Source organism: Drosophila obscura, unplaced genomic scaffold (assembly GCF_018151105.1).
Source record: "Drosophila obscura isolate BZ-5 IFL unplaced genomic scaffold, ASM1815110v1 contig_200, whole genome shotgun sequence".
NCBI lineage: Eukaryota > Metazoa > Arthropoda > Insecta > Diptera > Drosophilidae > Drosophila > Drosophila obscura.
Window position 1 is genome coordinate 3,308,686 of NW_024542791.1, and position 20,701 is coordinate 3,329,386.

At 44.0% G+C, this 20,701-nt stretch overlaps 2 protein-coding genes across 13 annotated transcripts; both read right to left on the minus strand.

Annotated features, from left to right (window-relative positions):
* Window positions 1-645: 645 nt before the first annotated feature.
* On the minus strand, window positions 646-15,806 carry LOC111078265 (gastrula zinc finger protein XlCGF57.1). Of its 11 annotated transcripts, XM_022372883.2 has the most exons (9): window positions 14,466-14,633; window positions 12,389-12,514; window positions 8,771-8,844; window positions 7,297-8,670; window positions 4,872-5,039; window positions 4,065-4,235; window positions 3,495-3,980; window positions 2,785-2,997; window positions 646-2,709 (listed from the first exon to the last, which is right to left on the minus strand). In XM_022372883.2, exons 4-9 carry the CDS (start codon window positions 8,429-8,431, stop codon window positions 2,105-2,107), a joined length of 2,778 nt encoding a protein of 925 aa, XP_022228575.1. In that variant the 5' UTR covers window positions 8,432-8,670; window positions 8,771-8,844; window positions 12,389-12,514; window positions 14,466-14,633; the 3' UTR covers window positions 646-2,104. The 11 variants fall into 11 exon arrangements, with proteins under 11 accessions (XP_022228575.1, XP_022228560.1, XP_022228619.1 ...); XM_022372868.2 differs by lacking the exon at window positions 14,466-14,633 and adding an exon at window positions 15,579-15,806 and having other exon boundaries at window positions 3,495-4,235; XM_022372927.2 differs by having other exon boundaries at window positions 3,495-4,232; window positions 7,891-8,670.
* A 1,092-nt stretch (window positions 15,807-16,898) lies between these two features.
* On the minus strand, window positions 16,899-20,036 carry LOC111075550 (cyclin-Y). Of its 2 annotated transcripts, none has more exons than XM_022368900.2 (3): window positions 19,937-20,036; window positions 18,199-19,295; window positions 16,899-18,133 (listed from the first exon to the last, which is right to left on the minus strand). In XM_022368900.2, the coding sequence occupies exons 2-3, from the start codon at window positions 19,007-19,009 to the stop codon at window positions 17,751-17,753; spliced, it is 1,194 nt and encodes a 397-aa protein (XP_022224592.1). In that variant the 5' UTR covers window positions 19,010-19,295; window positions 19,937-20,036; the 3' UTR covers window positions 16,899-17,750. The 2 variants fall into 2 exon arrangements, with proteins under 2 accessions (XP_022224592.1, XP_022224601.1); XM_022368909.2 differs by lacking the exon at window positions 19,937-20,036 and adding an exon at window positions 19,361-19,837.
* Between the last annotated feature and the right edge of the window lie 665 nt (window positions 20,037-20,701).

Genomic DNA, 20,701 nt, shown 5'->3' on the forward strand with positions numbered 1-20,701 from the left:
TAAATAAAACGAACTTGTGTCTTTAAATGTCGTCAAACAAACAGTTTTAGATTTGCCGTTTATTTGTGGTACAATTACAGATTTTGTTAAATTATATTATAATTGTATTTCAAGCATTTAATCCATTATAAAAAATTAAATGTATAAAATGTTGCATTTAAAAGGAAGCATAATGTGTGTGTGTGTCGGTTGTTTCTTCTTTAAATAATTAAAATGTTGACTCATCTTTAATAATAGTTTTTGTATTTGTATATTTTTTTTTTTTAGTTTTTTCATATGGTTGTTTTTTTTTTGTTTGTTTAGTTTTTGTAAAATTTAAAGCAGATATGTTGTTTTGCTTGTGGCGCTTGGGGCGTTTCTCCATTATCGTTTCAAATTGTTCTTGTTGTGTGGTTTGTTGTTGTTTTTCAACTGTTTTTCAACATAAGCACAGTTTATAGGGGGGGATTATAATTAATTATAAATTTTAGAGTTGTGCCTAGTCGTCCATATATACCTATATATATATATGTATGTATGGGGGGGTTGGTTTGGGGTTTTTTTTTCTTTCGGGGCTTGTGGCTGTGGTTTTTTTTTTGTTTGTTAACTTTAATAGTGGGGTAATAACTTGTTGTTGTTATAGGTTTTAGTATTCATATATCATAATCGTAATTGTAATCGTAATTTTAATCATAATGATAGCGGGCGGCACACGCCCAACTAAAATCTATTCCGATCTCCAGATCCTTCGATCCTCCGATCATCCGCGCTGTCATCGTAATCAATCTTATCATTTATTCATCCTACCGCCTCCTCGTTCAATTATTACTTTTAGTAGTTCAACTAACATTAAATATAATAATTTGTTGATTTCCTTATTCTTTTCTCATTCTCTCGTTAGTTTTTGTTGCTTTTGACTTATACCTAGACTTTTCTTCCATCATATTTTCTGTATATATGTGTATTATCGTACGCTCAATATGCGTCATCATCATCATACAAATCATCAGCAGAAGCTTATCAGCAGATGATATTAAAAACTGGGTTTTAGGGCCACCCACCGCACATCCACTGCGGGGTGTGTGTGTGTGTGTGTTAATAATATATATGTGTATGTGTATATATGTATATATACGATGAAAGTATGTATGTTTCCATAATATGATTCTGTCTGTTCGCCTTGGAAAATGCAAAACTAATACATGTGTGATTGTAGATTTTTCGATAGATTTCCAAGGACTCTTTCTTTCTGTTGCGTGTCGTGGTGTTATTTACAAACTATAATTTATACATATGATAATTCTATGTATAGTATGTGTGTGTATCTGCCATATGGGGGTTACGTTTGATGAGGATGCTTCTATGAATGTCGCTCTCTATATATGAATATAATCATAACTTAGTCGAAACACAATATAAAATACACGATGAGGCGCGCGCGCGCTCGCTCCTGCTGCTGCTCGCTGGTTACACACACACAATCTCCAGGTGAAAAGGGTTTCACAAATTGTGGAAAAAGAAGTGAAGTTCGATCGTTAGATTTAGCACAGCTAAATGGAAAGAAATCCCTCTCCCAATACCAAATACCACCATCCATCCTGATCCCCATATCCAGCAATTCCGCCGCCTTGCACACATTTCAGAAATGTTGAAAACACGTGGAATTAAATGGACGCTAAGCGCCCAAAAGCATTAAAGATACACAGTGAGAGAGAGAGACCGAGTGGCGAGAACAAACTATGAGATGATTCGTATTGCACGTTAAAGCTGGCGGCGGATGCAGACGGAGCTGAGGACGGACGGACGTATTTAAAATGGGATTTTCGGGAGGTAAAGTTAGAGACGGAAGTGAGATGGAAGACTGCCTGCGGGAATACAGAGTACAGCAACCTGTTGCTCTGTTATCCTCGCGTACGCGTAACCAGCGCGCTATTAAAAACTATTGTATAACTAGCTGCTTATATGGGGGAGATGTGGGGGGTCGTGTTTGCTTGCTTCAGCGCTCTCACCACGCCGCCGTCGACGTTGTGGTTAGTGTGGAGGTGGTGGTGCTGCTGCTGCTGGTACTGTGGGTACTACTGTGGGCTGTGGTGGGTGCATAGCCGTGCAGGAGGGGGGGCTACTGTTAGTAAACCACCGGATGCTGTTCGACATTGGCCGGCAAATGCTGCAGCTGCATGGCAGCACGTGCCAGGGCACTGGGATCGCTGATCAATGCGATGGGCACCTGTGGCGGTGGCTGTTGCTGCTGTTGCGGCGGTGGGGGCGCCTGCGGGTGTCCCTGCTGCTGCTGCTGATGGTGTTGCTGCTGCTGCTGTTGATGCTGCTGACGATGCTGCTCCTGCTGCTGATGGTGATGGGCAGCCTGCTGAATTGATAGCTGCAGCAATTGCTGCTGCTGTTGCAGCTGCTGCTGCTGTTGCTGATGGGCGGCCACCGCCTGCTGCTGATGCTGTGCCGCCACCTGTTGCTGATGCTGCTGGTGTGCCGCCGCTGCCGCCTGCTGCTGGGCTGCCTGCTGCTGTTGGGCAGCCGCTGCCGCTGCAGCTTGCTGTTGAGCGGCCTGCTGCTTTTGCGATTGCTGCTGGGCGGCAGCGTTATGCGAAATCAGCGTCGATGTGACCAACGGCACCAGACCCGGCGTCAGTTGGACCGCACCCGCTCCGCCGGCAGCACCGGCCGTTATCTGCTGGATGGTGTGCATCGTGGTGGTGGCCGAGTGGTGGGGAACTGAAACGGTAGGAAAACCGAATAAGTTGGGCACATTGGGACCTTGCGCTAGCGCAGTCGTGTATGCCGACTCACTTATGATCGGTTTCACTTCCTGCTTGACTTGCGTCAGCACACCAGCCGGTATTTGCGGATGCGGATGCACGGGTGGTGGCGGCATCATAGCATCCGGGTGATTCATCTTCATGTGGCGCTTCAAATTGCCGCGCTCGACGAAAGCCTTGCTGCACAGAGTGCACGCGTGCGGTTTCTCGCCCGAATGGGAGCGCATGTGCGAGACCAAGTGACCTGCGAAACGGACAATGGAAGCGACATGAAGATCTGTGATCTGCGAGGATCATGAATTTCGAAAACGGCTATTGGGCTCTCGTTTTATTCATTTTTTCATTTTTCTTTTTTTCATTTTTGGTTTACTGTTTTCTGTGTTATGATTACTGCAGCCGGGGGATCGCCTCCACAGCGCTGCAACAGGGGGAGATGGAGATGCACGTCGTCGTCGTCGGTCTCGATCTCAACCCTTCGGAACTGTGGAAACGATCCCCACCACTGGCCACTGGCCACTGCCTTGGTTTGGTTTCTTTTTTATTGTTTTCTTTTTTTTTTTTTGTGACGGGGGATATGTGGTAGGTGGGGGGACACGGGACTTGGGCAGGGCTGTGGCCTGTACGGCTGGAGGGGGTGGGGTGGGGTGGGTTGAGGGCTGGGACACTATGCTGACGCCACGTCTCGCGTGCTCACACACACACACACACACACACACGTTGTGTTGTGCGCACCACACTCACCTTTGCAGATAAAGTTCTTGGGGCACTTCTCGCAGGAGAACGGACGCTCCATCTCCTGGCCCTTGGTGTGGCTGCGCTGATGGAAGAGCAGGTTGCCCTTGAGGGGGAACGACTTGCCGCATGTCTCGCAGGTGAAGGGTCGATCGCCGGTGTGACAGCGCGACATGTGATTGATCAGATGCTCCTTGCGGGTGAACGGCTTGTTGCAAACGTTGCAGCAATGCGGATTGTCGCTAGAATGCTGGCGCATATGGTTGTTCAGGTGCTCCTTCCGCGTGAACGTCTTCTGGCAGTACTCGCACTTGTGCGGCGAGTCGCCCGTATGCAGTCGCACATGATTCGTCAGGTGCTCCTTGCGCGTGAAGGTCTTCTTGCAGTAGGAGCAACGGTGCGGTGAGTCGCCCGTATGCTGGCGCACATGGTTCGTTAGGTGCTCCTTGCGCGTGAACGTCTTTGTGCAGTATGTGCACTTGTGCGGCGATTCGCCTGTATGTTGCCGTACATGATTAACCATGTGATCTTTGCGCGTGAACGCTTTCGTGCAGTACGTGCACTTGAACGGTGTCTCACCCGTGTGCTGGCGTATGTGATTGACCAGATGCTCCTTGCGCGTGAACGTCTTCATGCAGTAGGAGCAGCGATGGGGCGATTCTCCCGTATGCTGGCGCACGTGATTTAACAAATGCTCCTTGCGCGTAAACGTCTTGGAGCAGAAGTCGCACCGATGCGGCGTCTCGCCTGCTTGCGTGGCAAAAGTGTGAGGAGATATCAAGAAAATGTTTAGAGATTAGTAATCATTCATCATTGATCATTGATCATCGATCATCGATTCATCGATCATCATCGATCATCATCGATTCATCGTTCATCATTCATCATTCAAGTCAGGGCGGATTCAGGGCTGGTTTGGCATTGGCACAGACGGGTGCAGTGCAGTGCAATGCAGGATACGTCTCTCTACCCTTGGCGATGGGGGGGAATATGTGTGGTTGTGGCATGTGGCATGACAAGATACAAATACATCAATATACTCTTTTTTCTTAAACATCCTGTAAATATGATCAAGGATTCTGCTCGATATATGTATGTGGTGTAAGGCAGTGTTTGCTTTTCCACTCTTGTGAATCGTTCGATCGATTTCTTTGCACCCCATCCCTAATTGGAGAGTTCGTTATCGCTGCTGCTCGTGCACCAATCGTGCGCCGTCGACTTGTGTGTGTTTAATGCGTGTCAAAGCGTGTATTGGAAAGAGTTTTGAACCTTTAGCAGCTAGCTGCTATATGGGGGATTATCAGGAATCTAGGATCTAGCATATGGGTGTGTGGTGTGGTGTGGTCTATGGTCTGTGTGTTTCGGTTCTTTGGTTTGTCTCTTTACCTGTATGCCAGAGTATGTGATTGGTGAAGTGCTCCTTGCGGCTAAAGCTCTTGCCACAGATCTCGCAACGGAACGGCGTCTCGTTGGTGTGCGATCGCATATGATTTGCTAGATGCTCCTTGCGCGTGTATTTCTTGCCGCATACATCACACTGATGCGGTGTTTGACCTGTGGTTATATGGGGGTAACAGAATAGAAATTGTATAGGGCATTGGGTTTTATGTTTTTTTTTTTCTTTTCTTTTCGTTCAAGCAGCAAAGCACTTTGCTGTTTCACAATTTTCATTCGTTTTCTTTACTTTTCTCTTTTTGGCTAGCGCAAGCATTTTCTTTTTTCTCGATATTGTTTTTCATCTAATTTACATTGTATGTATACCCCTGTTCCACTAGGCACATTCTGAAGCTGTACAATTTACCCACAAGCGATGGGATGCTAGAAAGACTAGCAATTCAAAATTTACATCGATATAAATACGAAAATATTTTTAGATTAAAAAATTACAATATTATAGGATACAATACAACAAGTAACAGTTGTAATATGATTTTTTGATGGAATATTGAAGGAAAAACAGCTGAACTAAACGAGAAATATTTTGTTATTCACTTTTTGAACGTGGGGGACTGGAATTATGCGTCACTGTGGAAGCTGCGCATGTGAATGTGTGTCTAATGGAACAGTGGCATTTATTAGTCTTAAGTTTTCAATTCTTAATAATTTTTTTTTGTTTACTTTTTTTTAAAACAACTTTTAATAATCATAGAAAAAACAAAAATTTTGATATACCCCCCCGCCCCGCACCGCTACTACTAAATGTGTGGTGGTGTGTGAAACTGGCGCCGTGGCTTTCGTTGGGTTCGAACGAAGCGAACGGAGGCTCTGGGGCTCTGCTGGCGATTCGGGCATATGGACGTGGGCGTGGTGGTCTTTTGTGGATATGGCAATATGTGTATGTGGTGTGTGGAGTGTGGTATGTGGTGTGGATGTGTATGTGTGTATGTGTGGGATGTGTGCCTGTCAACTCTGTTTCTACTCTATGCTGATCTTCAGGATGCTTTTAGTTGTGGAACGTGAAGTTCTTTCTCTTTGCTAGAGTTGGTACTTAAAGTAGAAAAGCCTGAACTATAATGTCATTTGTATGTATAAAAGCGTTGTGTTCATGTGTGTGTGTGTTTGTGTATGGCAATGTCGCAGCTACACAGAGACGTTGGCAATCGACAAGCAGCAACAACGAACTTTTTTTTTCTTTTTTTTTTATTCATTTACTTTGGGCACCCTGTTTGACAGCAGAGAGAGATAGAGAGAGAGAGCATCAATCAGGCGAACAGGAGTGGAGAGATTCAATGGAGAAGTGGAGAATCAGTAAAGTGGACAATCAATGGAGTGGAGATCGGGAGTGAATCAATGGAGTGGAGTGGAGATAAGGAGTGAATCAATGGAGTGGAGTGGAGATCGGGATTGTGGATCAATGTAAAGTGGAGAGAGTGGAGATCAGGAGTGGAAGTGCATAATCAATGGAAACAGTGGAGAGCGGTCATAAAATGTAGATCAGTGGAGTGTGTGTGGATTGGAGATTGGAGTTTGGAGAAACAGAGCACAGGAATGTGGGTTGTTTGGTGATTGGTGTTTTTTTTGGTTCTTGGTTGTTTTTTGTTGGTGTTTTGGGGGATGTGTGATGCAGATATGATTTGGTGGGGGTTTAAGGATAATGTTATGAGCGGTATGAGCGAGTGAGCGTGTGGTTTATATATTATGTGTGTATATATTTTTTGGTTGCAGGATAATGTACGCACGATCCTGCCCCCCTGGGACAGGGTACAGTACCGTTCGTGCATCTAGGCTGAAGCGTTAGTGAGAGTACAAAACAGTGAAGGACTGTGATAAGGATTAGAGTGGGAAGCTGGGGAGGCTGGGCTCAACAGGAGGACAAAGCACAAGCAATGGGAAAAGGAGATATTAGAGAGAGAGAGCGACAGTCAAAGTAGGACGACAGACGGAGGACGCACGATGAAGCTATTGAGATTGATTGTTAAAATTTTTGAATTTTGACGGTGCTTGTTTCAACATTTGTTTGCTTGATAGGTTGATCGATTGATTAATTGATTGATTGATATATATTAATATTGGTTCTTGGTTGGTGTGATGTGGTGATGGCTGTTGTTTTCATTCTTGTACTCTATTTATACATATATATATGGATTGGATATAATTTGAACTGGATTTGACTTTGAATCTGAATTCGATATGATTTGATTTGATTTGATTTGATTTGATTTGGTATATGATTTCTGTTGGGTATTCGGTATTTGGTTTGGTATTCGGTATTTGGTTTGTTTTTAATGGTATTTGGTTCTGTTTTTGGTCTTGTTTTTGTTTTGGCGCTCGCCGCTCGCATTGTCCGCCCCCACCAATCAATCACACTCACCAGTGTGCCACATGTAGTGGTTAACATAGTGTTCCTTGCGCGTAAAGGACTTCTTACAAATATCGCAACGATGTGGCGTCTCACCCGTGTGTTTGCGCACATGGTTAACCATATGCTCCTTGCGCGTAAACGTCTTGGCGCAGTACTGGCAACGGAAGGGCGTTTCGCCCGTATGCGAACGAAAGTGATTGTCCAGATGCTCTTTGCGGGCAAAGGTCTTTTGGCAAATGGTGCAGGCGAATGGCTTGTCCGTGGAATGACGTTTCATATGCCGCTCCAGACTGGTGTTGTTGGCAAACACATTGAAGCACACGATGCAGGTGAACATGGGGCCACCGATGTGGATTTTGCCATGGCGTGTCAGGTCCTGCGACGTGGTGAAACCCTGTCCGCACACCTGACACATGAACGGCTTGCGTTCGCTGTGGTAGCGACGGTGCACGATCAGCTGATACCGAAACTGGAACATCTTGCCACAAATGTCGCACACATGGGTCCCCGTCGCAATGGGCGTCCCGTCTGGGGCCAGCGCCACGGTCGACTGCCCGTCCACGCCATGAATGCCGCCCTCCATTTTAGGCATAAGCAACTCACCCGCCGTGGTTGTGGTGCCCCCGCTACCGCTGCCGCCGCTGCCACTGCTCGCCGTCGAACTGGTCGTGGTCACCGTTGCGCTGCCCTGCTGGCCGCCGGAGCTTGTCGCCACCGGCAGGCCGTTGCCTCCCGCCGCCGATGCGGCCGCCGCTGCCGCTGCAGCAGCATTCGCTGAGGCCATTACAGCCGCTACAGCGGCATTATTAGTGGATGCTGCAGCCGCTGCTGCCGCTGCACTCACGGCATGCGTCTGCGGTGGCAGGGGTGGTGGTGGCGGCAATTGTCCGCCATGCGCCGCCGCCAGCTGATGATTCACCACATCGCCATGGATCTTTCCAAAGACCTCGTGGTATGTAAACAGCTGGGAGATATCCTCAATGTTCACCTTGTACATTTCTATGCCGTGCGGCGGTTTGCCATCCTCTTTGTTCTCTGATTTAGGCAATGGCGGCGGTCCGCCGAGGGTGATGGTGGTTCCACCAGTGGTCACGACCGGGGCTACAACTGATGGCACCGAGCTCGCAGCGCTCACGTGCTGCATGCTTGTCCGGAACGCCGATGTATAAAATCCTCCTCCTCGTTGTTGCTCCTCCTCCTTGCTGTGTATATTTTATTAAAGATTTTTTTGATTGTTCTTATAGTTGTGGATGGGAGAATCTGGTGGTTGCTGAATCTGTCTTGAATTGGTTCTGTTGATGTTGTTGTGGTGTTGCTGGTGCTGCTGTTGTGTGCCGCCTACATATTGTTGTTGCTGCTGTCGACTGCTTTCACTGAGCGTGGCTACAACAAACAAAAAAGGCAAGTGGAAGTGGAGGTGTCACTTAATCGAGTTGCTTTTGCCGAGAGCTGGCTGGCTGTTGGGATTTGGTGGGGCAATTACCATGTGGTTTCCTTCCTTCTGTTCTGGATCGTCTTCAGGTGTTGCCGCGCATTCAATGGTTTATTATCGTTCACCTGAAAGTGCAGGAAATATATATGCAAATTAAATGAGAAGTTCTTTAAAGGTAGCTCTTATTGTAACTGTAAGTATTCTATTGTCTACTGCATCTCTGGGGATCACTGAAAAGTGGAGCAAGGAAAACTCACTGCCTGGGCCAAGGCCTTGGCAAGAGGGAGATTCCCGGGCAAACCGCAATGGTGCTGCTGATGCTGCTGTTAGTTTAACAGAACCCTAACAGTGCGCTCTTATCAATGTAACAGTGTCGCAAAGTAAACACTTTTCTGTTATTGTTGTTGTAACGGGACAAAACAAAATTTCTGCAGAGATGAGCAGCAGCAGCAGCAGAAGCAGCAGAAGCAGCATGAAAGAGCAGGGCAGGCAAGCGAGCGAGCAGAGCATTAACCCTTGAATGTAACACAAACTTCAGCACAAATATAAATCCCGAGAACAAGTAGAATAGGTTTGTTCTGTCTCTCTGTCTGTGTGTGGGTGGGTGGGGGTGGGGGTGTGGGGCTGTTTCGTGTGAGTTATGCAAGTACAGTTGAGCTTTAAACGCACACAAACAAACAAACAATGGTCATACAAACATATGTACATACATACATACATATGTATGTATGTATTCTGGAGCCCAGGACTAATTTATGTAAAAAGATGTTGGGCATTTTATTGATTTTGCTGCTGGGCATTAAAAGTGATATAAATTGCCCATTAGCGAACCGCAGCCCGCACACTTCAACTCCCCTCTACACAAATACTCTGTCACTCCCTCCACACACACACACACACACTACCCATACTCCCCCTCATACACACACACACACACACATACATACTCACTCTCAGCTGGATCTAAACCGCTATGTTTTGCTCCACAGCAGCGGAAGAGAAGGGCGCAGGAGCAGGCAGCAGGCAGCAGGAGAGGAGCCAGCATGAAGGCAGGACGCAGCAGCAGCAGAAGAAATAACTTTATATAAATTGTAAATGGCAAAAAGCAGCAAAACCGAATGACACAAGGGACACAAAAAAGGGAGTGGAGCAGGGCTGGGACTCGAGCAAGCCTCGCCTTAGCTTTTGGGGCTGAGGGCATGGATTCAGGATTTAGATATCCAATCAGAGTATGCAAGCATTTGATAGACATTTTTGGAGAGAGAGAGAGAACTTACACACACACACACACACACACACTTAAACAGATAGGCGAGGAGAGAGAGAATGCGAAGGGCTGCGAAAGTAATGTGGGAGTGTGGAGGAGTGGAGGGGAATCATGTGTGAAGTGAAGAACGTGGTTCCGTGAGGGAGTGGAGGCGACTCAATAGGCTCAGCTTATGGGTATAAGAAGAGAGGCGGGAATCGAAGTGCCCGAGTCATGTGAGAGTGTGCAGCGGAGGAAAGTCAAAGGGCTGAGAGTCATGTGGAAGATTGTAGAAGTGAAGGACAGTCGAGGGGGGTGGTGATGTAAATATCAAAACGTACAAATCGATTAAAGACAACAACGCTTCAGAGTGTAAGTGCGTGTGTGTGTGTGCGTGTGTATTTGTATGTGTGTGCAAGAAAAAGTGAGCTGCGAATTAAAGATGGTCAGGAAGAGAATAAGAGAGAATGGTGAGGGATGGGGGAAGGGGACGACATTAGCAAACAGAAGAGAGAGCGCTCGCGCATGAGCGGGGAACGGGGGCTGTTTGCATAGGTCCTGGTTGTCCCTTTTTTGCTAAGCGCTTTACAGTTACAGTTTATGGGCTAAGCAGGCGGGAGAGAGTGGAGAGTAGATGTTGCCCCTCCCGCAGCTATTACTGTGCTCCTCTCTCTCTCTCTCACACTCTCCTTCACTGTTTGATTGTTTTTTTGGAGCAAATAATTCAGCAAACACAATTCAGAGCCAACAGGGAGAGGGCGGGAACGAACTAAGCTTGAAAGGCGGGAACGAACTGCAGAGACAGAAAAAGAGAGGAAGAGAGAGCTGGGTGGAGAGAAGGACACTGAAAAGGGCGCCACTTTTAACTGTGGTGAGGTAGGAATGTGTGTGTGTGTGTATTTTACACACAGATGCACATGCATAAGTAACGTTACACATGTATGCAAGATATTTCCCGGGCCACCAACAAAACGAGAAAAAGGGGGCGGTGTTCGGGCGGGCATGTAAAGTGCTGATGAAGCGAGGCACACAAAAAAAAAAAACTATAAGACAAATGGCTCAATCTAACAGTAACGACACAGGGTGTCATCGTATCAAGTAACTGCAATTCAAGTTGCGTTATAAAACAAAATAATAAGTTGACTGCTATACTTGCATAGTGGCGCACAAAAATCTACGTACCATCCTCAATTTAGAAAATATCAAGAAAAAAAAGAGCGCAAAAGCTTACAGCACTAATCTATAAATTTCATAAAAACATGTTTGGCGCCTTATCCGTAGCGCTTTCTTTAGACTTTACAGAACTTTTGTAGACTTTTCTGCGCCACTGTCTATAGATGCTCATATTATTTTTATTACATATTAAACAGGTTCCAAGAAATTTGAGATTCTACGTACTAATGTGCTCGTAATACGGAAAGATCTCGCTTTGCCAACAGAGCACCTAAACTATTTTGCGCGGTACCCTCAAACGTTAACGTCATCTTGCCAAATCGTATCTCGTTTAGTTCCCTCAATGCGCATTCAGATTTAAGGAACTATCTATCATTCTACATCTGTATATTTCTTTAATCTTGACCTCCGCCCAAGAGCGTTTTCATGCCAAAGTAATATCCAGCTAATGCTAAAACAAAACACTTTTATAGAGGCTCAAAGTTTCAATGGTAAGCAATACTTTTTATCCATTCAATCGACTTTATAATCAGTTCTGTGTACGCTATTATTTCCACGAACCCACACGAACATAATACTACATATCTACAATAACTCGATTGCAAAAAAAAATTGTTTATACAAACACAAAAAATAAAGCCGCATAGCGGACATGAGACCAGTGCTGCCAGAGTAAATATAAGCTAGATTCGAAAAAAAAAAATATGCTAAAAGTGGCCAAAATCTAAAATAAATAAGCTAAAAAATGTAAATGTTCAATGGCCTTTGGTTGTGTCTGCGGTAACTTTTCGCAACCACTCCCTAAATTCACCCCCTGACCCACAGAACTCTCATATTCAAAATATACCATACATTGTTTAAACCATTCAATGGTAAGCACAATAAACCAGTTCCGATATCTTTTATGCAACAAAAAGTCAATAAAATTGTAATTTTACTTTAAAGCTAAAATATTTCTTATATAAGTTTATATAAGCTATTTGCAAATTTTCTAAGCTAGCCTACTTTTAAATATGGTAGATCTAGCCTGAAATAGGCTAAACTGGCAGCACTGCATGAGACCCGTGGGATCGTTTATACAAATATCTGGACCGGCTTGATCAAAAGACGTTCGTTCAAAACGAAATAAATTCCTAGTGAAAAATTGCATTCATCTACTGCCAAAATAAAATAAACTAAAATTATATAATGTTGACCCTGTATATCTTAAATGATGGATTGAATAAATTGGCCAACTCGGCCTCACTTACCGCTCATTTACGTATAGTTCCTCTTGTTGGCCTTAATATCGGCCAAAATATTGCGTGGCTCTCCAGGAGCCGACTTAAAAAATATATTTATATACTCCTTTTTTTCTGCGGTGTTGAGGGCACCACCTGCAACGAGAAGAAATGGAGACATCGAAATAACAATAACCGTAATAATAACAATCAAAGGGAGCAACAGTTTGTTGTTGGTGTTTATGTTTGCGCGATATGTACAAACGGCCCGCGGTACAGTTTTCCCCCTTTGCCAATGGGAACGGACGGGGCGATAGAACCAATGGATGCGGATGCGGGCACGGACGCGGGACGAAAGCAAATCAAGCGAAAATTTATTTGCAGCCAATATATGCAAAAGCCACACACACACAAACACACACACACACACGTGAAAGCTGCGCCGAGTCTGCGTCACAATGCTGCTGGCAGAGGCAGCGCAAAACGAGGAAAGAAGACGAAATATTCTAACTCCAATTGGAAGGTGTGCGCGAGTGGTGGGGGAATGTCATGCAAAATTTTACATTTTCAAGCACATACTACATCCATCTCCCCCTCTCAAATCGGATCAGAGATGTGGTGCTAACAAATCAAATTAATTGTATCTATATCTAGAAGAGGCCTGTGTAGCCTGTATGTGCGTGCATCGTTCCGTCTTCTAGATTCTAGATGGGGGAGCTCTCCTCTCATCTCTCGCTCTCCCTCTTCAATCCGCTTTTGGCTGCCAGCAGAAGAGGAAAGAGAAAAAAAGTTGTATCTTTTCCCACTCTTCCCCTCTCACTCTACAACCATCCTTCTGCTTTTCGTGCACTTTTGTATGGGTTTTGCTTTATTTTGTTGTTCTCGTTTTTCCTCTCTCTCTCTCGCTCACTAACACACACACACACACACAGAAACTTACGCTCACGCTCTTTTTGCCTTACATTGTCTCTCATTATTCATTGAACGACAACGACGGTGTTCCTCCCCTGCTGTTGTTAACCCCCCCCACCGTTCCCTTTCCAACGTTTTGCACGAACGACGCTACGTACAATTCCCAGCCGCCTAAAGCGGAAAACCAATAAAAACGAATTGAATCGCAAAGCGTAAGTACAAAATAAAGCGAAACGAGACAAAAAATGAAAGCTGAGAGAGCGGATGAACGGGGCAGAAGCGGACAGGGATAGAGAGCACAAGAAGCGAGAGGAATGAAGCGAGTACAGGCGGCACACGACGCGTCCCATACAAGTTTTTAGCCTTTTGGCTCACATTCTATGTAGCTGTAGCCCCCGAGATCCGAAACTGAGTTATAGTTATAATTATTGGCGCTGGCTGCTGGCTTTTTCTTTATTTTTAATTCTCAAATTTTGAGCGAATGATGGCGGAGAGGAGGGAAAGATCTCGACTGAGGCACATTTTCATTACAGCCAATTAGTGTGCATTTCATAATTGTTTAAAAAAATACAAATAAGAAAAATCAGAGAGCGAGAGAGAGAGGGAAAGATGACCAGAAGTGGAAAGTCCAATTCGACTAAATTACTGTTCTAATAGGAGAGGGCTGCCGCACCAAGCAACCATATGGCAGCTGAAAAAGGGGCAGAAATCTGGAAGTAAAAATTATGTTTACACCGGAGCAGAGCTGGGGCCACTCACTCTCTGCATTGCACTTTTTCTCATCTTTCTTTCTAGTAATATTAATAAATTTCTGAAAAATGCAACCCTGCGTCTCTCCCTGCCCGCTACAGGCAAACAAGAATGACACGATGATGACGTTAATGGGAACTCTGTAGATGTATGGTGCACACACACACACACATACACCAACACCGATTAGACGCGCTGCTCACATATCTCACACTAGCGCAATCACTCTCGCACACACACACACATTGTAAAGTCGACCGCAAAGTCATTTGATTAATAATTTTTGGTATTCTTTTTTTCGGCATACGAATTTCACAAATAAACACAATTGTGGCGGCACCTACGCCCCCGCCCGCCAATCCGAAATTTAGTTGCAGTTTTTACATATATGCACACGTATATTCTCTTAAGTATGTTCTTATGACGCCAGTATAACGAAAATTACTTGATTGCAATGGTGTTGGTGGTGGCTGGCAGGCACTCTCACATACACATCTACATACATCTGTCTGTATGTATGCGTGCGTGTGTGTAGAAAAATCAGAATCGAAAAACGCCGCGCGCGGGTGAGAGACGGTGGCGGTGGTTTCGGCGGTTTTGAGATACTTTCGGGCGGGCCGGGCCGTTCTTTCAAATCCGCCCGCCTTCGGATGTTGCTGGTGGCTAAAAATGTTGCTCGGCAACAAACGTGTGTTGCTGAGGGAAAAGACGGGTAAGGTCCGCAGGCGAAACGGAACAGAAAATTCAGCGCATGCAAGGTAAAAGCCACCCCAATAGTTAACATACTGTGATTTTCATAGCATATTGTTAATCAGAGACGGTGAGGTGGGGTTTATGGGAGCCTGGAAATGTTGCTGGGGTCATTTTTGGCAGCTTTCCATACCTTTTCATAGCCTATTGGTTCTAGTTTTATGTTGCTGGAAACATGTGTTCGCAAAAATCTAAAATAACTTATTTCGGTACAATATCCCGTTTTTTTGGATGAGCTGCTCAGTTGAATTTTAATAAAATTTGTATGATAATAAATAGGACAAGCGAAATAAAACATTTTTTTTTCTACCTCGTTTTGTTCAAATCGTATTGTGCATGTCGCTGGCAGCATGTTGCTAGCACAGTCGAGACTAATTGGAATCTAGCTGGTTTTACTTTTAAAATTAATTTTTAAGCTTTTAGCTTTTTGGATTCATTTTAAGTTGAAAATATTCAAATAAAAAATATGAATTAATTTACAAACATTTATTTTTAATGGTTTTTCTTTTTTGAATCTAGCTATTTTTATTCTGCGGTGGGCACCTCCGTTAAGAGGTGTGGAGGCAACGAGAGAGAAAGAGGGAGAGATGGTGAACGAGAGATACAGATACAATGCGTGCATGTGTGTGTGTATGCGATTGCGTTGTTCTTATTAACCGACTCGCTGACTACCTACCGCCCCCCACCAATGCTTTTTTGGGGCCGAAACATAAAAAGGCGGCAAAATTATTACACACAAATATGCCAGAACAACAAGGAATCCAATCTGAATTCTGAATGCCACCACTCCATTTTAGATTATACGTACCCGGCTTTAATTTTGACTTCAATTTGAATCCACGCTACCACTCCTTTTTTTGTTTCAGCGTCCCTCGTCACCTTTCTCCGTTCCACGACGCACGCAGACGCTTGCCACAAAGTTACTTAATTGCAGCCGCGGATTACTTTGCTTCCGTTTAACTTGAACACTAACAGCACTATTACACGACCCGCAAAGAAGTTTGATTTGTTATAGTTAATAAAATTATAAAATATAATTTATAATTATAAAAAAAGTCCGGTTTAGTTTATTAGAGGTGTCAAACCAAAGAGGGCACTATCGATAGTACTGATATTTTGCTGCTAGCCTCTGCTATCGATGGTTTTGAGACTATCATGATAGTATCGAGCTACAGTCGTTGCGCTGTTGATATGTTTGGATTGGCTGCTTAAAATACGAAGACAAATTTGTAAACAAATCGACAGCTGGCATCTAATTTTTACAATGGACAAATTCCTAAAAGATTTCAATGGTTTTTAATAATTATTTGAGCCCGATACTATTACGATAGTATCGATTGTTTTTTTTTCAAAACATTCAACGTTGATATTCCCTGATTTTGGTATTCCGTTTAATATTACTAGCTAGTTGGCGCTCTCAACCCTAAACTAATAATTTTATCCGATAGATACATACATTTTCTACAAGATTTGCAAGTTTTCAGAAGTCCTTTTTATTGCATTGTTTACATAAAAAGGTTCAAACAAAAACGGCCAAAGCATAAAACGTAAATGTTGACCTAACTGTGACGTCAATGTTGCTGATCAACCGTGTTTCTTCTATGCGTATGGACTTTTATATACCTTTTTTCTTTTAATTGATGATAAATGTTTTGTTCCAAGCAGCTATGAAACATGAATAATGAATTTGTATTAGAATTACATGTTTGTTACCTATTTATGCATACGATTTGTTATCTGTAAATAAATTTATCCCGGTTCTGATACGGGAACGGGAACGTTCCCGTAAGATGCATGTGGCTCACAGCGCGAAAAGGAGGGGAAAGTCACCACGAAAACGCTCTCTTCACCTCGGAAAAGAGAGCAAATTTTGAAAAACCACCACGAACCACGAATTGAGAGCGAAAAATGTCAGTATTTTTGGTGCGCTAAATGATTTTGGCGGTCATTTTCAAAAGTATATTAATATATGGAAAAATAAATATTTCACTTGATTTGTTTTGTCGAGTGTGACTGGAACCTCAGAAACGTCATTTTCAAAATATGCCGTAAATATACCAAGAAACGATGGCATGGCTATCTATCGTTATCCGCTAAACGCCGGATTTGAATTCAAAATGTGTTCTATTCTTTGATTGCTTTTATTTAGCTTTATCGTAAAATAAACATATAATTCGTATCCTTAAATGTCTAGTCTAGTACATAAATTTACTCACAAATCTTTTTTGGATTAATATTGCGCTGTGCTGTTGTTTTCTAATGCTATAAACCATTAAAAAACATATCGATTTGTGCCTTAAGCCTGATCGGGGGAAGCTATATATTCTCGCATCGCATAAATCTAAATGGAAATCTAAATAAAAAATCACACAAAATGCGGAAAAAAACAAATTAAATTCGTAACAAATGTACAGGCAAATAATGCAAGTAAAAAAATATAGTTTACAATTTCTCAGCGCCCTAATCTTGAGAGATGTCTGAATTACAATATTTAAGCTTCCTTTTTTGTTTGTTTGTTTTTTTAAAGAATTTTCTATTTCTTGTTTAGTTTTCTGTGTATTTCTTTTTTCGTTTTGGCAATTGGTTACGCGCTTCTCAAAGTTTTGCTGTAGTTTCCCTAGTCGGTTATATATTTATTCTGTTAAAATTCATCCAAATCCTTGACTGCAATCGGTAGTTTTTTTTTTGTTTTTCACGGTAGCTTACACAAGAATATACACTGCTCTCTGAATGTATATATAAAAAGTGGTCCTTAATTCGAGACGTGTGGCTAAAACGTTTGTTTATGTATACATATATATATATATGCATATATATATTTTGTTTTCTTTTTTGCTGGGTGCTATTTCAAACGAAATGAAAGTATGAAAAAAAAGAACACGAAATTCTGCTCAATCGGACACACTACGGAGGAGACTCTACAGAATACAGATCTCTTCTGGTTGTTTTCGTTTTATAGTTTTTAGTAAGCTAATATAAATCACGATAATATGGCCACGCTGCGACGCGGACCGCCCTGACTGATGTTGTCCATGGAGGACCATTTCTTGATGCCATTCTTGAGCGCCTCGGCTGTGACTTTGTCCTGCATAACACGGGACATGGCCTCCAGCTTTTGGGCGCGCTCCTTGGACAGCGGCTCTGTGGGGAAATTGAGCTCATTTGCCTCGGCCAGTGTTCGCAAATCGAAATAGTATTTGGCATACACAGAGGAGGGCACATTAATGTTGAACTGCAGCAGCTCCAGGAACTGTCGCTCCAGCTCGTTCATATCCTCCACCGTAATGTCTTTGAGTATCTGGCAGTAGTCCACATTCCACACAGCCTGATCGTCCCACACCTTGGAGGCGAGCAATATGGCACCTGGCAGAGAGAAAGATGCAACGATTATTAACCTCTGTCAATGGCTTGGTCGCTACTTTACTTACCCAACACCATGCGCTTCCAGTTGGATGGGCCCACATCCATTTCCGCATAGGTGAGGAGTCGCTCTAGGTAGACTAGCGTGATGATTGCACACTCTGCCGTCAGTTGGGCGGCATTGAAGAGCGTCCGCACAAACTTGTAGATCTGTCGGTGCTCGGGATTGTGGGTATCATAGTTTTCGGGCACTGGGTCATGCGTCAGTGGATGCGCCTTCTCATCGAATATGTCCAGACGGCGATCCGACTGACGGTTCTTGATGTGATAGTAAATCGCCAGCGAGACACACTTGACGGTGTTCTTGAGATTTGGCTGCGACACAGTGCTATCGTCCAGATAGATGGTGGAGCAGGAAGAGCTCTTCTTCATGCCACCGCCAACGCCACCACCGCCGCCACAGCTATTGCCACCGGGTGTGCTGCCACCGCCGCCAATGCTGCCCGCCTGCTGCGCGATCTGCTGCTGTGAGCGTTTACGCGTCATGCCGCCATTCTCCACCTTGGAGCGTTCGAGAAACATGGTGGCTGCCGTTGGATCCACCGATGGGTCCTCATCGCCCTCCACTGGCTCCCGTTCCGAGATGTGCTGCAGATTCTGTTGATTCTCAAAATTGTCGCTGCTGCCCTGCTGATGGTGATTATGATGATGATGATGATGCACCGCCGCCGTGGAGCCATGATGTCCATCCAGCTGATGCTGTGAGGTGTGTGGCGGATGATTCAGCTGATGGCGCTCCTCAAACACTGGCGGCATATCCTTGGACTTGCGATCCGACTGCGGACTGGAGTACGCACAGCACGAGTTCTTGTTACCCATGATTGATGATGGCTTGATGGATGACTTGGAGTGCTTTGGAGTGAATTGGCAGTTTAAATGCAATTTCCTGTCGCTCTTCCCGTCACTATTCCTCGCTTTGGCTCTGGCTGTGGCTGTGGGCTCTCTGCTCTCGTTTCGTTCACGCTCGAATCTCGTTTTTGGCACTTGGTCGTCTTGGGTGATCCGCTGTGTTGTCTATCAGCATGGCGCTGGCGTTTATATCGTTCCACAATAATCCCTGCCGCTGCTACTGAACGCTGCTCATCCCGTATCTACCGCATATGCACTGCAAAAGAAGATAGCAATTAGAAAAAGGGATTCATGTGCTCTTATCTAGCGTGGCTCTACTACACTCATTATTATTCTTTTTATTTGTAGATAAGATTCGATTCTGTTTGCCCAAACGCGGAATATCGCTGCCAGCTTAAAGGCCAGCCGGATTATTGTGCAAAAAATGAAATTAATTAACCCCAGGCACGACAAACAGCAGAGCAGAGCAGGCCGGTCGCGAGTCGCGACACCCGTCCGTAGGTGGATTGCAGGTTGCCTAATTTGGCGAGGCAAGGCGAGGTCTTTGTTGGTTTGGTTTTTTTCTCTCAGTTTTTTGATTTTCGCGTTTTTTCTTTCTTGGGGCGGGGCTGGGTGGCTTGTGGCTTGGGTGTTGTTTGGCCGACTGATGAGTGATTGTCACCAAAAACTGATGGCCCAGATTTAGATTAATTTGTCACACAGTCAAACGGTGGGCTCCATATTAATCACGCTCCCCAAAATGCATGAATGAATGAATGGAATCGCTAGCTTCGTCGTCGGCACTGGCGGTCGGGGGGCGCCTCTCCTCACACTCACAAAGCACCCACAGCTTATCCCCTTCATTTTTGCAGCCAGGCGAATCGAAATGATATCCCTAACAAGTGTTGTGATGCTTACTTGATTGACACTTAATTATTTAAACACTTTTGACACATTTTTTAATTGTTTTTTTCTTGCGTTTTGTAGCCTAGTAGAGGTGTCAAACCAAAGAGGGCACTATCGATAGTATCGATGTTTTGCTGCTATCCGCTACTATCGACGGTCTTGCGACAGTCATGATAGTATCGAGCTACAGTTGTTGCTCTTTTGATATGTTTGGATTGGCTGCTCTAAAATACGAAGACAAATTTGTAAGCAAATCGACAGGTGGCATCTAATTTGTACAACGGACAAGTTCCTAAATGGTTTCAATGGTTTTTTAATGGTTTTTTGAGCCCGATACTATTACGATAGTATCGATTGTTTTTCAAAGAAAACATCAATTCGGTGTATTACCACCTATCGATATATTGATTATCGAAATGACGGCAAATCGCGGGAAATTCAAAATCTTTGTCACTAAAGGCAGTAATGACTTCAGATCCGGATTAAATAGCAGAACTGGTTCATATATCCTTGATATCGTAGGCTTCTCTAAATATATAGCTCTACTGTCTGCACTTGATGATGACCATATTTCTAGCAAAAATTAAATTCCGTTTTTCTACCGATATTATTTTGGAAATTATATTGAAATAAACTTCAATTAGTTTGATTAGGTTTAATAAGAATTTTTATTAGTATATTAAAAGTCATATGGTGTTATTATAATTTACTTGAAAGTATTTCGTAATAAGCATACATCTCAGCCATATTCAATTTATCTCAAAATGGGTTACCAGG